This window comes from Diceros bicornis, chromosome 2 (genome assembly GCF_020826845.1).
Source record: "Diceros bicornis minor isolate mBicDic1 chromosome 2, mDicBic1.mat.cur, whole genome shotgun sequence".
Lineage (NCBI taxonomy): Eukaryota > Metazoa > Chordata > Mammalia > Perissodactyla > Rhinocerotidae > Diceros > Diceros bicornis.
This window is the reverse complement of record NC_080741.1, coordinates 33,868,322-33,888,474: the sequence shown is the minus strand read 5'-3', so window position 1 is coordinate 33,888,474 and position 20,153 is coordinate 33,868,322. Positions and strand designations below refer to the sequence as shown.

Genomic DNA, 20,153 nt, shown 5'->3' with positions numbered 1-20,153 from the left:
AATAAGTCTAAGTAAATTTAAGAAGATTGAAATCACACCCAGTATCTTTTCCAACTACAATGGTATGAAACTAGAAGTCAATAACAGGAGTAAAACTGGAAAATTCACAAATATGTGGAAATTAAACACCACACTTCTGAACAATAACTAGGTCAAAGAAGAAATCAAAAGAGAAATAAAAGAAAAAAAAATCTTGAAACAAACAGAAATGGAAACACAACATACCCAAACTTATTGAATGCAGCAAAAGCAGTTCTAAGAAAGAAGTTTATTGCAATAAATGCCTACATTAAGAAACAAGAAAGATCTCAAATACACTAACTTTATCCCTCAGGGAACTAGAAAAAGAAGAACAAAATAAGACCAGAGTTCATAAAAGGAAGGAAATAGCAAAGATCAGAGCAGAGATAAATGAAATAGAGACCAGAACAAAAATGGAAAACATCAAAGAAACTAAGAGCTGGTTTTTGAAAAGATAAACAAAATTGACAAGCCTTTAGCTCAACTAACTAAGAAAAATAGAGCAACGACTAAAATAAATAAAATCAGAAATGAAAGAGGGCACATTACAACTGATACCACAGAAATACAAAAGATCATAAGAGACTACTACAAACAATTATATGCCAATAAATTGAATAACCCAGAAGAAATAGATAAAATCCTAAAAATATACTACCTACCAGGACTGATTCTTGAAGAAATAGAAAATCTGAACAGACCAATAACAAGTAAGGAGATTGAATCAGTAATCAAAAACATTCTAACACAGAAAAGCCCAGGACCAGATGGCCCCCTAGTGAATTCCATCAAACATTTTTAACATTAATCTTTCCCAAACTCTTCCAAAAATTTAAAAAGGAGGGAACACTCCCAAACTCATTCTACTAAGCCAACACCACCCTGAGAACAAGCCCAGTAAGAACACCATAACAAAAGAAAACTACAGGCCAATATCCCTGAAAAATATACACGCAAAAATTCTCAATACAATACTAGAAAACCAAATTCAATAGCCCATTAAAAGGATCATGCACCATAATCAAGAGGAATTTGCCCTTGAGGTATAGGAATGTTTCAACATACACAAATCAATAAATGTGATATACCACATTAATAGAGTGAGAGATAAAAATTATATCATCTCAATAGATGTAGAGAAAGCATTTGACGAAATACATCATTTCATGATATAAACTCTAAACAAATTGGGTATAGAAGGAACATACCTCAACATAATAAAGGCCATATATAACAAGCCCACAACTAACATCCTACTCAATGGCGAAAGGTTGAAAGTTTTTCCTCTAAGATCAGGACAACACAAGCATGGGCACTCTCACCGCTATTCAACGTAGTGCTGGCAGTCCTAGCCAGAACAATCAGGCAAGAAAAAGAAATACAAGGCATCCAAATTGGAAAGTAAAGTTGTCTCTGTTTACAGGCGATATGATCTTATATATAGAAAACCCTAAAGACTTCATTAAAACTGTTTGAATTAGTAAATGATTTCAGTAAAGTTGTAGGATACAAAATGAACATACAGACATCAGTTGCTTTTTTATACAATAACAACGAATTATCTGAAAAAGAAATAAGGAAAACAATCCCATTCACAATAGCATCAAAAAGAGTAAAATACTTAGTAATAAATTTAACCAAGGAGACAAAAGATCTGTGGACACTGAAAACTATAAGACCCTGATGAAAGAAATTTAAAAAGACATCAACAAATGGAACGATATCCCATGTTCACCAGCTAGAAGAATTAATATCAGTAAAGTATCCACACTACCCAAAGTCATCAATACATTCAATGCAATCTCTATCAAAATTTCAATGGCACTTTTAACAGAAATAGAAAAACAATCCAAAAATCACATGAAACCACAAAAGACCCTGAATAGCCAAAGCAATCTTAAGAAAGAACAAAGCTGTAGGCATCACGCTTCCTGATTTCAAATGGTATTGCAAGGCTATAGTAATCAAAACTGTATAGTATTGATATTAAAGTAGACATACAGACCAATGGAATAGAATCTAGAGGCCATAAATAAATCCTAGCATTTACAGTCAAATAATATTTGACAAGGGAGCCAAGAGTACTCATTGGAGAAAGCATAGTCTCTTCAATAGCATCAGGAAAACCGGATAATCACATGCAGAAGAATGAAATTGGACTCCTGTCTCACATCTCTCACAAAAATTAACTTGAAATGGATTAAAAGACTTAAACATAAGTCCTGAAACCATAAAACTCCTAAAGAAAACATAAAGAAAAACTCCTTGACATTGGTCTTGGCAACAATTTTTTGAATGTGACGCCAGAAGCACAAGCAACAAAAGCAAAAAAAAAATAAGTAGGGTGACAATATCAAACTAAAAAAGCTTGTACACCACAAAAGAAACAATCAACAAAATGAAAAGGCAACTTTCAGAATGAAATGATGGTATTTGCAAACCATCCATCTACTAAGTGGTTAATATCCAAAATATATAAGCAACACATGCAACTCAATAGCAAACAAAACAAAACAAAACAAAAAAACCAAATGATTCAACTAAAAACTGGGCAGATGAACTGAGTAGATATTTTTCCAAAGAAGACATACAACAGGTACGTGAAAAGATGCCTGACATTACTAATTATCAGGTAAATAAAAATCAAAACCACCATGAGATATCAGCCCACACCTGTTAGAATGGCTATCACCAAAAAGACAAGAGATAAGTGTTGGCAAGGATGTGGAGAAAAGTCAACCATTGTGCAATGTTGGTGGGATTGTAAATTGGCACGGCTACTATGGAAAACTGTATGGAGTTCCCTCAGAAAGTTAAAAATATAACTACCATATGATCCTACAATCCCATTTCTGGGTATATATCCAAAGGAAATTAAAACAGGATGGCAAAGATATATCTACACTCCCATGTTTCTTGCAGCATTATTCAATATAGCCAAGATATGGGAAAAACCTAAGTCTCCATCTATGGATGAATGAATAAAGAAGATGTGGTGTATATATACAATGGAATATTATTCATCCATGAGAAGAAAGGAAATCTTGCTATTTGCAACAGCATGGATGGACCTTGAGGGCATTATGTTAAGGAAAATAAGTCAGACAGAAAGACAAACAGTGTATGATATTACTTATATGTGAAATTTTAGAAAGCTGAACTCACAGAAACAGAGAGTATAATGGTGGTTGTCAGGGGCTGGGGGCTGGAGGAAATGGGGAGATGTTGGTCAAAGGGCACAAACTTCCAGTTATAAGATGAATAAGTTCTGGCAATCTAATGTACAGCACGGTGACTATAGTTAATAATGTTGTCTTATATACTTGAAAGTTGCTCAGAGAGTAGATCGCAAATGTTGTCACCACAAAAAAAGAAGTGGTAATTATGTGAGGTATGGGGGTGTTAACCTAGATTAGATTACCCTACTGTGGTAATCATTTTGCAATATATAAGTGTATAAAATCATCACACTGCACATCTTACACTTACTCAATGTTATATGTCAATTATATCTCAATACATCTGGGGAAAAAAATAAATCCAATAGCCAAGCACCACTGAAGAGACTAGAGAGTAGCCTTAGCAGCCTTACAATTTCCTTGGAAAGAACAAAGCTTTGGAACCAGATAGGTCTGAGTTCAAATCCAGACTTCACTGCAGACTACCATTGCGAACTTGGGTCATCCAGTTTCTTCATCTATAAAATGGAGATAATAAGACCTACCTCACAGGATCCTAGCAAGGATTAAATGGGATAACAGCTATAAAAACACTTAACCTATTCACTAGCATAGAGCAGGTACTCAAGAAACATAATTTCCTTTACCCTCTACATCCTCTTGTCTGTTTCCCTTGCCTCTTTTAGAATAGATACTGTTAAGGGACTTGAAGAGAGTCACAGAGCATACCAGTGTTAATGCAAAAGAAAAAGATGGGCCACATTTCTCAGTACTCAACAGGTTTCTCCATGCTAGGATGTTAAACCATTAAGAATAATGTACATAATATATAATTCTAACATTCTAATTCATCCAAGAATTTTCCTTAGGGTACAGTGCAAAATAAGATGCAGAAAGCAATTCAAGTTGGCTAGGAGTAGGGGCCAGGGAAGTTTCCACCCCTTCTCATTGTATTTTTATATGGAAGGATATTGGTGTAACACTCCTGGCCCTTTTCTTACTTGTTCACTTACTTACTACTCTTGAATGAGAGGAGTAATGACTTATCTGACTGGTGAGTTTGAGAGCGAGAAATCAGAAAGCATGGCTTCCTCACTTCTACTTGGGATCTGTCTGCCAGCAGACAGCACATTAACTAATTTCTTCTACGTCTCATGACTCATCATCACTTATCCCTTTCCAGGGAGACCTGTACTTTTCTAGCACTTGCTGTGCCTGGATGGCTACATCCAATTTTGGCATTCAATATTAAAAGACTCATTTTCCTTATCAACTTAAGCCACATTTTCCTAATATAGTAGTATCAGTAATTCATTAGATAGTTTTCTTATTTTGATGTACTTTTTTTCAATAGGATCAGAATCCACATGGGACAATGTGATGCTTTTAATTAGGCCCCCTGAATCCACAACAATGATGACCAGAGAAAGGATCTTTTCCTTTCAACTTTAAGAACAAATCATGAAAGCCATTAATGAAGACTGTTCATTATTAGATTTCTCAACAGTATATCAAGAAATGAGTTATTGATTGAGATCAGCCTGTGGATACATTCCGTTCAGAGAAGCAGGATAAAAGAGTTAATATTTCTTGCAAGTTGCAGAGAACTTGTATTCCACATATATCCTGTAGTAAAAAAGTGTCTGGTCACCTGGTATAGATCCCAATTTTACAACACAAATTAAGGTAAATTTGTTATGTTGATTTTTTTTTAAAATTTTTGGTTTATTGAAGTAACATTGGTTTATAACATTGTATATATTTCAGGTGTACATCATTATACTTCTATTTCTGCATAGATTTTTGTTTTTGTCAAATGCTAGGAAAGCAGAAAATTCTATTAGAGCACACACCCACCATTTCTCTTAAGAGGATACAGTGACATCCTTGCAGAAGCACAGGGAAGCACCCACAAGCAGATTATGTAAATCATTTAGTAGACACTAATACAAATATTTAACTTCAGAGGATTCTGCCTCAAAAAACCTTCAAATAATTAACAAATAGGATTAAGATCAACCCTGACAATCTCAATATTGAGTTTTGTATCCCTGCATTCAGCATTAGGATCAGAAAAAAGAAAAAATTGATCCAAGTTGACATAGCCCACAAAGCAGACATTCCTAAATATTTTACACACATGTAAAAGACCAACCACTAGTATTTTTCTTACCAACAATTTCAACTATCTCAATCAAGAGGAAAATAATACTTGCCGTTTGTTAGAACACATTTCTGTTGGAAATGTGCTCCATGGGAGCACATGACACAAACATTTGTTTTGGGAAATGAGATAGAGCAAGGTTTTCATTACATAGCATCAGTCATCCAAGAGTAATGAACTGTATTAAAACCAACATTGGATTGCCATTCTTTGGAATTATAGTTATTTAAAGTGTACTCCATAACATGGTGTAGGGTATCTTGTCATATCTTTACATCAACCAGTACAACAGAACAACATGATTTGAAGATGTTAAGTACTGGAAGAAAATATTTACCAACTCAATAAGAATTTGGTTCATATGAGAAAAATCTTCTGAGAAATGCACTATTAGGATGATCTGAAACCAGAGAACTTCCATAAAAAAATAAAGGCGATGTGGGGATGGCCCAGTGGTGTAATGGTTAGGTTCACATGCTCCACTTCGGCAGGCCGGGGTTCACAGGTTCAGATCCCAGGCGTGGACCTACGCACTGCTTGTCAAGCCATGCCATGGCAGGCATCCCACATGTAAAGTGGAGGAAGATGGGCACGGATGTTAGCCCAGGGCCAATCTTCCTCAGCAAAAAGAGGAGGATTGGCAACGGATGTTAGCTCAGGACTAACCTTCCTCACAAAAAAATAAATTAATTTAAAAAAATAAGAGGGAAGTGATGGTGGTGCATCAAACTCTTCTATTATTATGAGGAAGGTGCAGGATATAGACGATAAAAAAACCCAAACATGTTAGCTCACTAAAAAGCCTGCTTTATTTTTAATTACTACAGAAATGTTTTTTTATAACAATCTCTTAAATATATTATAGTTTGCTCTCCTCATTTCTTTTGAATCTTTGTTCAAATGTCACCTCATCAGAGAGCCTTTCCTTGACCACTCTATCGAAAACACATCCTGGCCCAACCCTCAACTACCATCCTCCTCATCTCCTATCTATTTAGTATCCCTAACCTGTCTTAACTATCTTTGAACCACTTCTTACTACTTAACATATTATATCTTTTTGCTTATTTTCTGCCTTCCACCAGTAGAATTTGATCTTCATAAAACTTTGTTTGGTTCAATGCTATGTCTTCAGCATGTAGAATCATCTTGGTATATAGTAGGTATTCAACATAAATATATTGAGAAACTAGGAAAATGAAAGAGATTCCTACCTAAATTCCAGGCTATAGCCTTTATCCCCCTGGGAAACACTTTGAGATGTAGACAAATGATAGTATATAGGCTTCCCTGATTCTTTGATCTTGTTGCAAAAAAAAAATCTGAATATTATTCTTGGGATATTAGAATCTTCTGGGAGAACTTGCCCATCATTGTACGAAGTATTGATTGAGTTCTCAGGAAGTAACATTTCCTCTATCGCCTACTGAAATTGCACCGGACCAATGCCTCTCTCCTATCTACATGAGATCCTTTGAGAAGCTTTCTTGTTTGGCTGGTTTACCAGTAGGCCCCACTCCATTATAGTGACCAAGGGACACTAAGTAGCCTATGTGCTCCATCATACCTAGGAATGGTAAAAGCAGAGACTATTAGTATTGCCTTAGACCACAAGAGTCCGGCTGTCCAAGCCTGGCATGTGTCTCTGCATTCAGAAGAGTAGCTCTGGTGGACAACAAGCCACAACATGAGGCTAGTGGTTGAATTTTTTTTTTTAAATGTCTAGAATATTCTATGGAATAGACTCTTCCTTCATTAACTAAAACTATCCTACTGGAATATAACTGTTAGAGCTCCACTGAGGTGACGTATTTTTCAAATTAATTGTGTGCACATACATATTTAAATTTACAGAATTTATTTTCCTATAGTCATTAATTTTCATTTTTTTATCTCTTCTGAGCTCAAGTGAAAAAAATCCACTCATTTTGATTTTTTTCCCAAACAGAACTACTACTAAGGTATTGATTTATAGGGGAGAATTCCTTTCCTCCGGTCCCAATTTGGTTCTCTGCCATGATTGACGTGGTATTTTTATATTATCCCCATGGTTGGTGCAATATTTTTATATTATCCCTGATGTGCTTGACATCCTCTTGGACACTTGGTCTCTTTTGTGATCACTTAACTTTGATTTATTCTACATATTCCACAGTGGGGTGAATCACCTTTGGTAATTGGAATGGCAGTCCTGGTAGTAGACCATATAAAGCCTTATCTAAAGGTCCTGAAGAAGAGGTGACTCCTTCTCTGTGGGCCTTTCATCTAGAAAGAGATGTGCTCTGTTTACTTGCGTTTAGAATTGACAGACAGCAAATAAGAAAGAGCCAGCCTTGGTGGTCTAGTGGTTAAGATTCGGTTCTCTCATCACCACAGCCCAGGTTCGTTTCCTCATCAGGAAACCACACCACCCATCCATCAGTTGTCATACGGTGACAGCTCCACGTTGCTGTGATGCTAAAAGCTATGCCACCGGTATTTCAAATACCAGCAGGGTCACCCATGATGGAAAGTTTTCAGCAGAGCTGCCAGGCTAAGACAGACTAGGAAAAGGACCTGGCTACCCACTTCCGAAAAAATTGGCCGTGAAAAACCTATGTGTAGCAGCAGAGCATTGTCTGATACAGCACTAGAATGTGAGAGGATGGCACAAAAAGACCAGGCAGGGCTCCACTCTCCTGTACACAGAGTCACTAGGAGTCAAAATCAACTCAACATTACTAACACGGCACAAAATAAGAAAGGGGCCTGCTAAGCTTGAGATAACGCAAGGCTTGGCTGGCAATAATTGGTGTCTATTCAGTATGTAGATCCATTCCAGAGCCTCCAAATTTACATATGGGAAAATTCAGTTTCTAAAGCTGTACAGCCCTCCAGTGAGGACTCCAGGAGGCCATGGGGAATAATGGGCAGTGGAGATCCCTCTGGATGGCAGGCAGGAGTTATATGATTGGTTAACCAAGGAACTTACTGCACTGACAAAGCAAGAATTCTCTTCCTGCCCAACAAGATTTGACACACATTAGCAATCAGTGATTTATGCTTGTTGCCCATTCTTTCTGTTCCTAAATGGTAGTTTTCCTTTAGTTTCATGTATCCCATTCTTTCTCTGTCATTCTATATTGTAGATGTTCAGGCAGATAATTTGTTTTTTAAAATTATGGGTTGCTAAGTCATAAGGAGCAGCTGTGTCTGGGCCTGTTAGAGATGACAGCATCATTGGATATGATTATAGGATGAGGATTTGAGGTAGGTTCCCTTGGGGAAAGAATGAATGCATGCCACCCAAAATGTTTGAATGGGAAGAATAGTGTCATGGATGTTGGATAGGCAAGATGATGAACTATTCTTAAGTTTTTCTAGTAGAGGCAAAGAAGCTAAAATATTCATCACCCCAGACTCTCTTGCAGCTAAGGAGAAACCATATGATTCAGTTTTGTCCACTGACATATAAACACAAGTTTCTGAGCTAAGATTCTGGAAAGCTTTTAAAAGGCCAAAATCAGCCATAATGATTCTTCAGCCTTTTACTCTTTCTGTTTTCCTGGCTAAAATATGGATACAACGTGGCGTTTTAGAAATGAGCATGTAAATGTATGGATGAAAGCCAAACATAAAGAATGACAGAGCAGCCTTGATCCTTGATGACATCCCAAAGCATTTGCCCTTCACTGTCTATCTACAGCCTTCTTGTTAACAAGTAAAACAGACACCTACAAAGTTAAACCATTCTTAGCTGGTTTTTCTCATCTCTTTTCTTTTCATGCTTACAGAGACAAATTCCTTGGTCAATGACTTTCTTCTAAATACCTTGAAGTTGATAAGAACAGCAACAGCCAATATTCTTAATCCAGAGCTGTGGCAATCCCGGGAGATAGACTAAATGTTAAAAATTCAGAATAAGAAAGAAGTTTTACTCAATCTTGGTTCTCTAACAGTGCCTGGCACTTAGCAGGCAAAACGAATGTTTGCTGATTGATACTATTTATTATATTTCTCAAGAAACTGTTTTGTAATAACATAATACTTAAGGCACACGTTAGAATTTATAGAAGGTTAAGTAACAAATTTGAATTTAATGCAGAACAACATTTATTGAATAATTAACAATGATTGAATTTTAGTATAATCTAAGCACTACACTAAATTCTTTGTGTATTTTTTAAATTAATTCTCACAGCAGTCCCGTAACCTACATATTATTATTATTAGAGAGTTTCAGAGATATTTAAATAACTTAGCCAAGGTCACACAGCCAGTTGTTATCATAGCCAGGATTCAAGGCCAAGTTTATCTTCCTCCAAACTTATGCTTTTAACCACTATGTATTACTAAAATATTCTAAATCTGTGTCCTAAAAGAAACACATCCTTTGATCTCTAAAAACTCTTTTTGGCAGAACAGCAAGTATGCAGAAAATGTTAGTCTGTGTTAATGGTTTTACATTATTAATCAATTACCACTTACTGGATGATTTATTGTTTAATTCCTCTTGGTTGACACATCAGTTGAATTTTTCATATACACACATTGGAATAAGTTAGCTAAATAAAGCAATTCACTTGGAGAGTTTCATATTCACTACAGGTTGCTACTGGGAACCTAGATTATTTGTAGCATTTTTGCTTTAAAATCCTGGAGTCGTTAAAATGTGGCACCACAACCTGCATAGTAGGATATTGATAAGAACAAGGATCAGGAGGCAATTCAATAGACACTTAAATGGCAAAAAATATAGTGCAAGTCTCACACACCCTGCAGACTGCAGGTTTATATGATAATAAATAATAGTTATCACCAGGACAAAGGGAAAAAATGCCATGAAATCCAATAACTCAGTGAGAAATCTGCTAATACAGGTGGCCAAGCTTGTTCTATTTCATTGTCAAAGGGAGGCTATTTATTTGCTTCTGGGTAGTTAAATTACAGAGTCATTTACTGCTGAAAGTTTTCCAGTAAGCAGATGTGGCTCTAAAGCTCTGGGCTTTAGATTCAAACTTTGTGAGAAAAAGAAGAATAAGAATTTACTCCACAGACAGCATAATCAATAAGGTCAAAATCTTTCAGCAACTCCAGAAATAAAATAAGTGTCTTTAAACATCCCAGTTGGAATCTCCTTACTGTGTACGTTGGACATGGGCTATGGATCAAAATGCTGGCTATAATGAATAACATTTTTAAAAGCTCTTTAAAATATTTTCTCTTCGAGAGCAACCTGTTGAGCTGAGATAACAGTGATTGGGGGGGGTGGGTGTGGGTGTGGGTGCGTGTGTGTGAAAAAAGGGGGAGAGAGACACAGAGACAGAGAAAGATTCCTTGTGTACTAGAATGCTCAGAAACAGGGAAAATATTCATAACGGCTCCTCAGTAGTTACGAAATCAGTGCCAACCTTCTTTTCCTGTTGCACAAGATGGTAGTGGTTTATATCCAAGTATCACAACACATATATACACATTCTCAGAACATTCGAAACAGTGAACATTATGCACACTATACTCATCAGTTCTAAACTGCCACAATCAAGCAATTTCCAAAATTTGGTAGTTTATCAAAAGAATAGATCAAAGATATTCCAATAACAATTTTTTTGTAAGCATTTTCATAATCATTTTCTTGTCAACAGGTGTTGCATTTCAGTCCAAGTTCAAGATTCGTACTTTGCATATACCTAACAACTATATTTTATCATTTGTTTCCTGGGTATAATAAGTCGCTACTTAAGTTGCCAAGTAACCTTTTGACTCTTTTGTCAAGTAAGCTTTAAAGCAAGACATGTACATCATTTCCTTATTAATTACAAATATTAACTTCATCAATCTTAGTTCATGACTAAATTCAAAGCTTCCAGGCACAATCCTGATGAGGAATACATTACACAGCTGAAAGAATTCAAATTTCTAGTTTATACCATCTTGAAAAACAATTAATGTGTTGTAAAGGGCAACAAGTCCACCAAAGTAATCTATATGGGAAGTGACCCACAACAAAACGTTACGGGTGGTACCAGCTTGCTAGAAGACAACTGAAGATGAAGAACACCAAACTTCCCACCTCTAGTTATCTGAAGTTGAAATTGGAAAATTTTATCAGAGAATGTTAGCAATCATAACAAAACCCAAATGATAGAAAATTTGATGACTTCATCATTATATGACTCAGCCTTTATGGGAATAGGTAAGGGTAAGTGTACACATGAATACAGCACAAATACATTAGATCCGGATTTCAGGGTCTATTGGCTCTTCTAACTAACTTTTGAGAATCCGGAAATAAACAAATTCAGCAGTAGTAGTCAGAACAATATTTAAAAACTTACACTGCATGTGAACAAATCAAAAATGACCATTATTTTAAAGCAAATATGTACCAAGCATTCATATGTTATGAATGATTTTTTTAAACTTTTTATCTGTAAATAATCATAGATTTACAGGAAATTGCAGAGATAGTATAGAGAGATCCCACGTACCCTTCACCTAGTTTCCTCAAAAGTTATATCTTACATAATTATAGTAAAATATCAAAACCAGGAAACAATATGTGTGTATACCTCGATGTAATTTTATCATGTGTAGAATCTTGTAACTACCACTGCAATCAGGATACAAAACTATCATAAACGATCCTATTTATTTTCTTGAATATAAAAATGCATCGCAATTTCAGATAGAATGTTTCAGATTACTTGTTCTACATAAAAATAAATTAGTATTGAAAATTATCATTATCTAGGAAATTATTAACTAGGAAAACTCTACATATAAAGGCGAAAATGAAATTCTAGCAATACAGACAATGTACACTTTGGTTAAATCATTTCCCTGCACAGTTAAGACAACCTCATCATTCAACGATCAACTCTTTCCAACATGAGAGTGAGCAATTTCTTAGCTCAGTTTATCAAAGACAGCTTGCTGAGAACTGTCCTACTCCAGAACTGATTACTGGTGAAAGCCCTAGATAGACACACACACACACACACACACACACGCATACACACACACCTTCCTTTTCAGGCAAAATAGAGCACTTCATAAGTGCCCTTAAATCACTAATGAGGTCACTATAACAAAAGAGCACATTGATAAATATACACAAACAACAAAATAAACCAGCCAGATTTTTCCAAGCCAAACCTATTGTGAGGTTTCTTATTTTCCCTAATAAGTAAATATAATCCAAATTGTTGCCAACTTCGATTCTGATTCAGCTCACAGCAATGGAGAAATATATTATCACAAAAGAAAAAAAAAGGCAGTCTAAACGCCAGTCTTACCTTGGCCATCTGTGCCTGCACTCCATTTGCCTTGAGAGATGCTACTGCTTTCTGTGCAGCTGCGGGACTGTCGAAATCTACAAAACCATAACCTGTGAAAGCACAAAACCCCTTGTTAGTACTCACAAATAGCTGCGTCTCTTTCATACCGATGGACTGTGTGTTTGTGTTTAGACTTGCATTCACAACTGTGGTTCAACATAAAGGCTCTCAATCTTTTCCTTAACAGGTCGGGAAAGATACTACAGTATCATTCAATAAAAAATGGTAACTTTCTTCTTTTCCAGAGATTGCTTTGGAGACTGGAGATGCAATCAAGTAACTTGATGTAGACTAATTTGGTGAGGAAGGTAATACATTATTTAACCATGTTCTTCTTCCTTCAATAGGTTTGTTCCAAGAATGAAGAGCACAAAATGTTGAAAAATGTAGAAAAGTCTATCTCTAAAGTTAATTTTCAAAACCTCAAAAAAATTGATGTTAATAAAAGCCGTAATAGAACTTGAATAAAGTTGTCACCAGCAACTTCAATAGTGCCTGGCACACAGTAGGCATTCAATAAACATATGTTGACTGTGTGAATGAAGAAATGTTGTGAATGAGAGTTAAGGTTTGAACCTAGTTCCAGTTGATTACTAAGCCCATGCTAATTCATTACAGAACCCTGTCTTTCTCAATGATAACCTCTTAAACTATTTTGACACTTAAGTGATCTGTGATAAAGAATGATTAAATAGATATTCAAGCTTCTTTCAAAATTAAGAAACAAAGACCCATGTCACCTACATGTTACTTGAGTACAATCTAAAAGGGCACAAGAGTTGCCCATACTGTTTTCTGACTGTGTGCCTAACTAGGTGTGTACAAAGTGATGCCAAAGAAACTGCCAGAATCAATGAAACAGAACCAATGAAGAGACGATTTTGCATGCCCATAAACTAGAAGATATTAGCCCAGGGCTTAGTCTAACAGTAATATCAGCTGCCAAGAATATATCGAAATAAAAATGCTGAAGAACGAGTATGAGGGCAGCTTTGTTTGGCACATCTAAAAAGCCCACCGTATGTATCCTACACCTCTTCTCATCTGTCAGGCAGGGATTTGCTCTGCACTCTCATGCTTGCATCATTTAGAAGTTTCTAGGTGAGCTACTGAAGCAAACTACCTACTAACCATGCACTGTGACCCCCTCAAATAACCCAAGAAGAGTGCAAGGGAATTCAATTACCAACTTGTTTCCTTTAATTAACTTTTAAATTTTCTCCCCTCGAATCCCTTCTTCTTTTTCTCCCTCCCAGCATGTTATCCTAAAATGAACTTGTTACACAGCAGTGTACCATAAAATGCTCTTGAAAAGCTGGGAAGAGTGGCTGTGAAGTTTGTATTTTTAATCCAAAAGGAAGCCTGCTCTGTAAGTACTGCTAATTCTTCTCTTCCCACAAAATTCAAACTTTGTGAGTAATGAGAGTATTACTACCCACTAAGATGAGTAAGATAGGGTAGAAAAAGCAAAAGAAAAAGGGAGAAAAAGAACAGAATAAGCCAAGAAGTAGAGTTAATGGGAGAAGAAAATAAAACTAAAATGTAGACATTATCTCCTATGCGCCAGATACTGTGCTGGGGGGTTGACATGTTGACACCTGTTGAAATTATAACTTCATGTCTATTGGCCTCATGCCCATTCGCGTGTATACAGGAAAAAACTGAGGCTCAGGTGAGGTGACACAACTGGCGCCAGATCACAAGCTGCTTAATTGGTGGATCCAGGATTTGAAGCCAAGTCTGCATATGCCCTTTCCAAATACGCCATACAATGAACTGCTTTAATAACCCCACTTTGCAAACTATTTCTAGCAGCCCCTGAAGCCCACCAGGGAGGACACAATTCTTGAAAATTCCTTGGATTTTGAAGTTAGGACATGGAATAAAACACTTCCATAAAAGGATTTAATCCAGCTCTTTCAGTAGGTACATTTACTAATGGAGTGGTTGAGTTCTCAGTAGAACTGGCTAAGTGAGGATTGACAGGGCACCTCCTTCCACCTCCTGCTTTAGTCAGTCTTTCTCATCCATTCCCATGTTCATTCTTTCAGTCAGTAATTAAATTCTATGTCAGGTACTTTTCCCTGGCACAGCATATATAGTAGTGAAAAGAATAGCCCCACTTTCCACCCTTATGAGCTTATAATTGAGTTGGGTGATAGATACAAAACAAATAACTATACAAATTAATCTATAATTACCAAATGGCATGTCTTCCTTGAAAGAAAATGAGAGCATACAATATAGAATCTAACTATTGAGTGTTCATTACTGAAAATCTTAAAGAAGCAGTGGCATGAAATGAATTACATATCTTAAAATATCACTGTAGCTGGCTTCTGCTGAAGATTGAGTGGTTGTGGAGAAGGTCGGCGGGAACAGTAGAATCTGGGAGATGACTTAGGGGCTACTACAGCAATCCAGACAACTGGCAGCTGGCAATGAAATGGGTGGGGTGAAATGGATGATTTGAATGATATTTTGGAGGCAGAATTAACAAGACTTGGTGATGGATTGACTGGGTTGGGAGCAGGGGGAGATATAGATGACAAGGATTACTACTGTTTTTTCAGCATAAGCTGCTGGGAGGGTGGAGTTGTGATTTACTGAAATGGGGGGACTGGCGGAGGATCTAACAGGGAAGAGGGAAAATTAAAATATCAGTTTGAGACGTGTTGAGTGAGAAATGCCTGTGAGACATCTAAGCAAAAGCGTCAAGTAGCAGTTGGATATATTAGGCTGGTGCTCAAAAAAGGGGATAGGATTGGAAATATAAGTTAGGTCGTCAACAGCATAAAGATATTATTTACAGAGATGAAAATAGACAAAAACACCTACTATAAGTAGAAACAAAAGGCCTGGGTTTGCAGCTTGAGCAACTTCAGCATGTAGGTGTCAGATAAGAAAATGAGATTTCAAAGGAGGCTGAAGGAGAATCAGAGACAAGAAGGAAATGAAAAGGGAAGAGGATGTTTCAAAGTCACGGTAAGAAAGTGTTGCAAGAAGGAGAGAGAAATCAACTGTGTCAAATGCCACTGAGACTGTGAGCAAGATGAGAGCTTGAAAATGCCCAGTGTGTTTAGGAACATGGATGTCATTATCATGATTTGCTTCAGGCAAGTGGTGGGATTGAAGCCTGCTTGAGTAGTTGAAGAGAGAGAAAGATGAGGTAGAAAGAGTGCTTATAGACCTCTCTATGGTTATCTTGCCGAGAAGGAGAATTAAGAGATTGCTTAGTTAGAGGGGGATATGAAGTCAGATGAGTTGCCTTTGTTTGTTTGTTTTAAGATAGGAGATCCTATGGTTTTCAACCTTAGCTGCACACTAGAATCACTTTGGGAGCTTAAAAAAAAAAAAAAATCAATGCTCATTTCTCACCCCAGGAAAATTAAATCACTATCTTTGGGAATGTGGCTCAAGTGTTTACACACACACACACATACACATTTGTGTGTGGGGGGGTGTGTTTATGTGTGTGCGTGTTTGTGTGTGTGTTCCCTAGCTGATTTCAGTGTGAATCCAGGGTAGAGAACTACTGAGTATTCATTCGAGTTATTCAACAAATATTTATCTGTTGCACCCACTATGGGACTGTTTTCGGCATTTTTGAAGAGTGATAGTAAAGATCAAGCAGAAGGCAAGAGATCAAAACTTTAGGAAGCAAGGGGATAATTTTTAGAATAACGTTCCTGAGAAGGTGGGGAGGTGAGAGGATCTAGACATATGGGAAGTGCTGCGCTTCACTAAAAGAGCAATTCTGCCTTTCACTCACTGTTACTCAAAGAAAAAAGAGCACTCTTAGCAAGCAGGTGTTACTTCTTTGCATAGCCCCAGTTGCTGGGACTGTACCTAACACATAGCATAGCTGTGCTTAGTAAATATCTGTCAAAATTAATTGAAAGCATCTTTAAAAGATGCTAACTTACTTCATGGGACTACAATGAGAATTAACTCATACAGATGCCTATTAATACATTTGACTATAAAGAACAATATAAATGCCAAGCAGTCACAGTTCTGGCTCAGCCATGCTGCCACCCAGCAAGGCAGCACCGGATTTCATGCCTCTCAGCCTCTACTCCAATGTGGCTTCTTCTATGGCTTCCTCCCTTTCCTTCCACCCCCACACGTTACATAGGATATTACAGAATCACAATGCTGATCTCCAGGGCTGAACTCCAACCCAAACAGAAGAAACCTGTGAGGGCATGAGACACCTGAGCGTTCTCTGAACCGGGGAGGTAATGGGCGAACTTTGGGAAGAGTGTATTTCCAAAGAGCCATCATGCCGGCAAGGAGAGAGAGGGGCCCCTTCGTACAAAATATCTCCTCTACAGAAAGCTCCACGCCAACAGGGGTGCTCAGACCCCAGGAAACAAAGTTATAAACAAAGAATAAGCTGCCAAATATGAAATATTTCACTGAAATATTTATGTTTTTCATATATATTCACTTTCACTAATTAAAATGAAATTTCAGAGGAAAAATGTCTCAAGCAACCCTGAGAAAACCACTCCAATTCTAGAATAAACATTGTATTCCTGAGTTTTATGTGACAGCATATACTACATCACAATTAGAAGAAAACAAAATGAAAGACAAAGCTGTCCCTAAAGAATACTGATGCATTTACTGTGGAATAAAGCAACTTCAATTTGGTTTCAATTTGCTTTCCTTAGTGACAAATAATCAAGTCTGGGAACAGGAACCTCTGTACATACATCTGGTGAGGGGCAGGGTGGGGAGATTAGTTCAACTCCAGCTATTAATGCTTTATGGTAACTGCTCAAATCCTCGATAAAATCCCGGTGAATGGTAACCATCCGAAACCCCAGCTCAAGTGGCTGGAAGCTCACTCCCTCCATTACATAATTAAGCTTGGCAGCAGGTTCAAATGAATTAAAACTGAATGTCACTGTTTTCTCCACACACCCCTATCCTTGTTTTTCTTCCTTGTCAACGGGAGAAGGCCAGCAGTTCTGCAATTAGCAGGAAGCAGAGCAGTGAGAAAGAACCAGCTCCACGCTAATTAGGTCATTCGCCAAATGCACTCATTGCATTGGCAGATATAATCAATGCTTTCCTGAAATGCTTTAAACTTGGTGTGTTAAAGTTTTGCTATTTTTATTGCACTACAAGCCTGGTGACTTCATAGAAAAAAGAAAAAAATATATATATATATATACTTAGAGATTGTAACAGAATTCTACAAGCAATGGTATCGTCCAGAGGGTTCTGGTTTTTCCAGGACATTTGTAGGCAGCTTCTTCTCTGTGACCTTTGCCATTCAGCTGGACCACCGTGTGACAATCCATTTGAATTTTGTTAAACGTCTCTTTACCATCTTCAACAATTTATTTTACACTTCTGTGTTGCTACTGGCTCCTTAAATTCTCTATTGAAACTGCTTACTTATTTATCAACACTGGGTTGTTCTTTATGTGGGGTGGGGTGGGGTGATAAATGCAGAAGTCCTGGTTCAGATTTGTGGTGGCATCTACACAGCCGAGGGAGACTTGCTCTCAGAGTAGAACTACACGCTAAGTTTCACAGCGTTTGCCTTGCTCTTCGTCTTCAGAATGACTGTCATAAAAGCCCACTTGAAACACAGATGGCTTGATGTAACACCCAACTTCTTTCAAAGACCATCCAGCTGTGACTCAAATGTGATTTTTAAACAGAGTAAGTGAACACTTTGTCTAGGAATTATACATTCAACTGAAGTTCTACTCAAATTTAACTGTTGAAGATGTTTAAGAATTGCCCTTCCATAAATTCTCCCTCTTTGTCTTTAGGCTTAATAATATTCTGTGGCTGTTGTCTGGGCTCAGAGCAGGCAAACTGAGCTGCAGGGAGGGAAGGTGGCCTACAGGAAGGGCGGAGCAGTTTGCTGGCTTCCTGGAAGTTCAGTGAAGCCTTGGCTGCCTTCAGGCCTCTGGATTTCTGCTGGATTTCTCTTGCTTCCCTAAACTGTGGAGTGCTTGCTGGATGTCTTTTCTTATTATGGGGTTTCCTAGTTCTCTGCAGTATGTGATCAAAGAAGATAGCTGAAGGACAGCACTTTGATAAATTCTTCACTACTTTTATACTTATAAAGCCAAACTAACAAGAAAACCCAGTCAATTCTTCAGTATCTTCTTTTGCATCCATTACCTGTGAATAATTTACAGTGAAGCAAGGGTACAATAGAGGAACCCACACAGTAGCCACATGGCCTAACTTAGGTTTGTGAAAAAATAAAAGCAAAAGAAAAATCCTGGTAGAATGCAAAAGCCAGAGATGAGAGTGTTTATTTTGAGGGAAAAAGAAATCTAAACCATTAAAATCTGAAATTACATGCTTTGAAAGATCTTTATAAAATAGAATGGAATGGTTTTATACAGAAAAGAACAGCATATGTACTTCCTATACAAAGGGCTGCAGCCCTCAGACACTTAGCAAATGGAGGCAAATAAGATAGGTTACAACGTCCATTTACAGTAAATGGATTGCTTCACTATATTCCCCGGATGTTTGCACTTAATTACCTAAACATTCTGATATTCTAGTGCCAGAAACACTAAAATGAGATGTCAGTTTTTGGAATAGGATTTAACTTTTGAGGGACACTTCTGAATGATGATGTGACTTTCCTATTTTTTTTTATGAATTTACTAAACATCTACTATGTGCAAGAAAGATAGCAGGCGGAGTCAAGATGGCGGCATAGGCACACTCGGAACTCACCTCCTCCCGTGGACCCAGCCAATTTACAACTACTCGTGGAAAAATTACCCCTGAGACAGAACTGAAAACTGGATGAGAGGAACTCCTGCAACAACGGACAATCCTAACTGGGGTAGAAAAGGCAGAGACTCCCTTCCGGAGAGGAAAAACGCCGCCTTCACAAGCCGCCAGCTTCACGGCCGCCGGGAGCAGCGCACAGGTACGCAGCCTCCCTGGGGGCGCGGGGCCCTGAGCCGGGGAGCGCCCCCGCTGGGGGCATATTGTGGACCCAGCACAATCGAGACCAGCGGCATAATATCTGACTGTGCCTGCTACTAAAACACTGGGGAGCACCCCCAGAAAACCCGGTTCACAAAGAAACTAAAACTGGCTCTTAAAGGGCCCGCAGACAAACTCACCCGTTCCAGAAAGCATCCTAAAATCACCAGAAAGAAAGGTGCACAGTGCTTTGGTGACAAGAGACTCACCTAATAGGCCCTGAGTGCATCTCGGTGAGGGGTGAGACCTCTCCAGGGACTGGCACATTGGCGGCGGCCATTGTTGTGGCCTGGTGTGGGTGTGCTGACACAGACACCATTGGAGTTCTCCCTGAGGCCTGCTAGCCCAGGGTCTGCTCCACCCACTAGCGCACCGATTTAATCCAGCTCAGCCAGGGCAGGCAGCCCACCCTAGAGACTGGCCCCACCCAACAACAAGCCCTCAGGCAACATGTGGGCCTGCATAGATTGGTGACTGGATTCTCTG

At 37.9% G+C, this 20,153-nt stretch overlaps 1 protein-coding gene across 8 annotated transcripts in view; it reads right to left on the bottom strand.

Annotated features, from left to right (window-relative positions):
- Positions 1-20,153, bottom strand: part of RBMS3 (RNA binding motif single stranded interacting protein 3) — a 679,730-nt gene that overhangs the window by 386,373 nt on the left and 273,204 nt on the right. For all 8 annotated transcript variants that reach the window (XM_058554287.1, XM_058554276.1, XM_058554222.1 and 5 more), the window contains exon 4: positions 12,642-12,733. In XM_058554287.1, the coding sequence (XP_058410270.1) occupies positions 12,642-12,733 (92 nt within the window). The remainder of the gene's footprint in view (positions 1-12,641; positions 12,734-20,153) is intronic.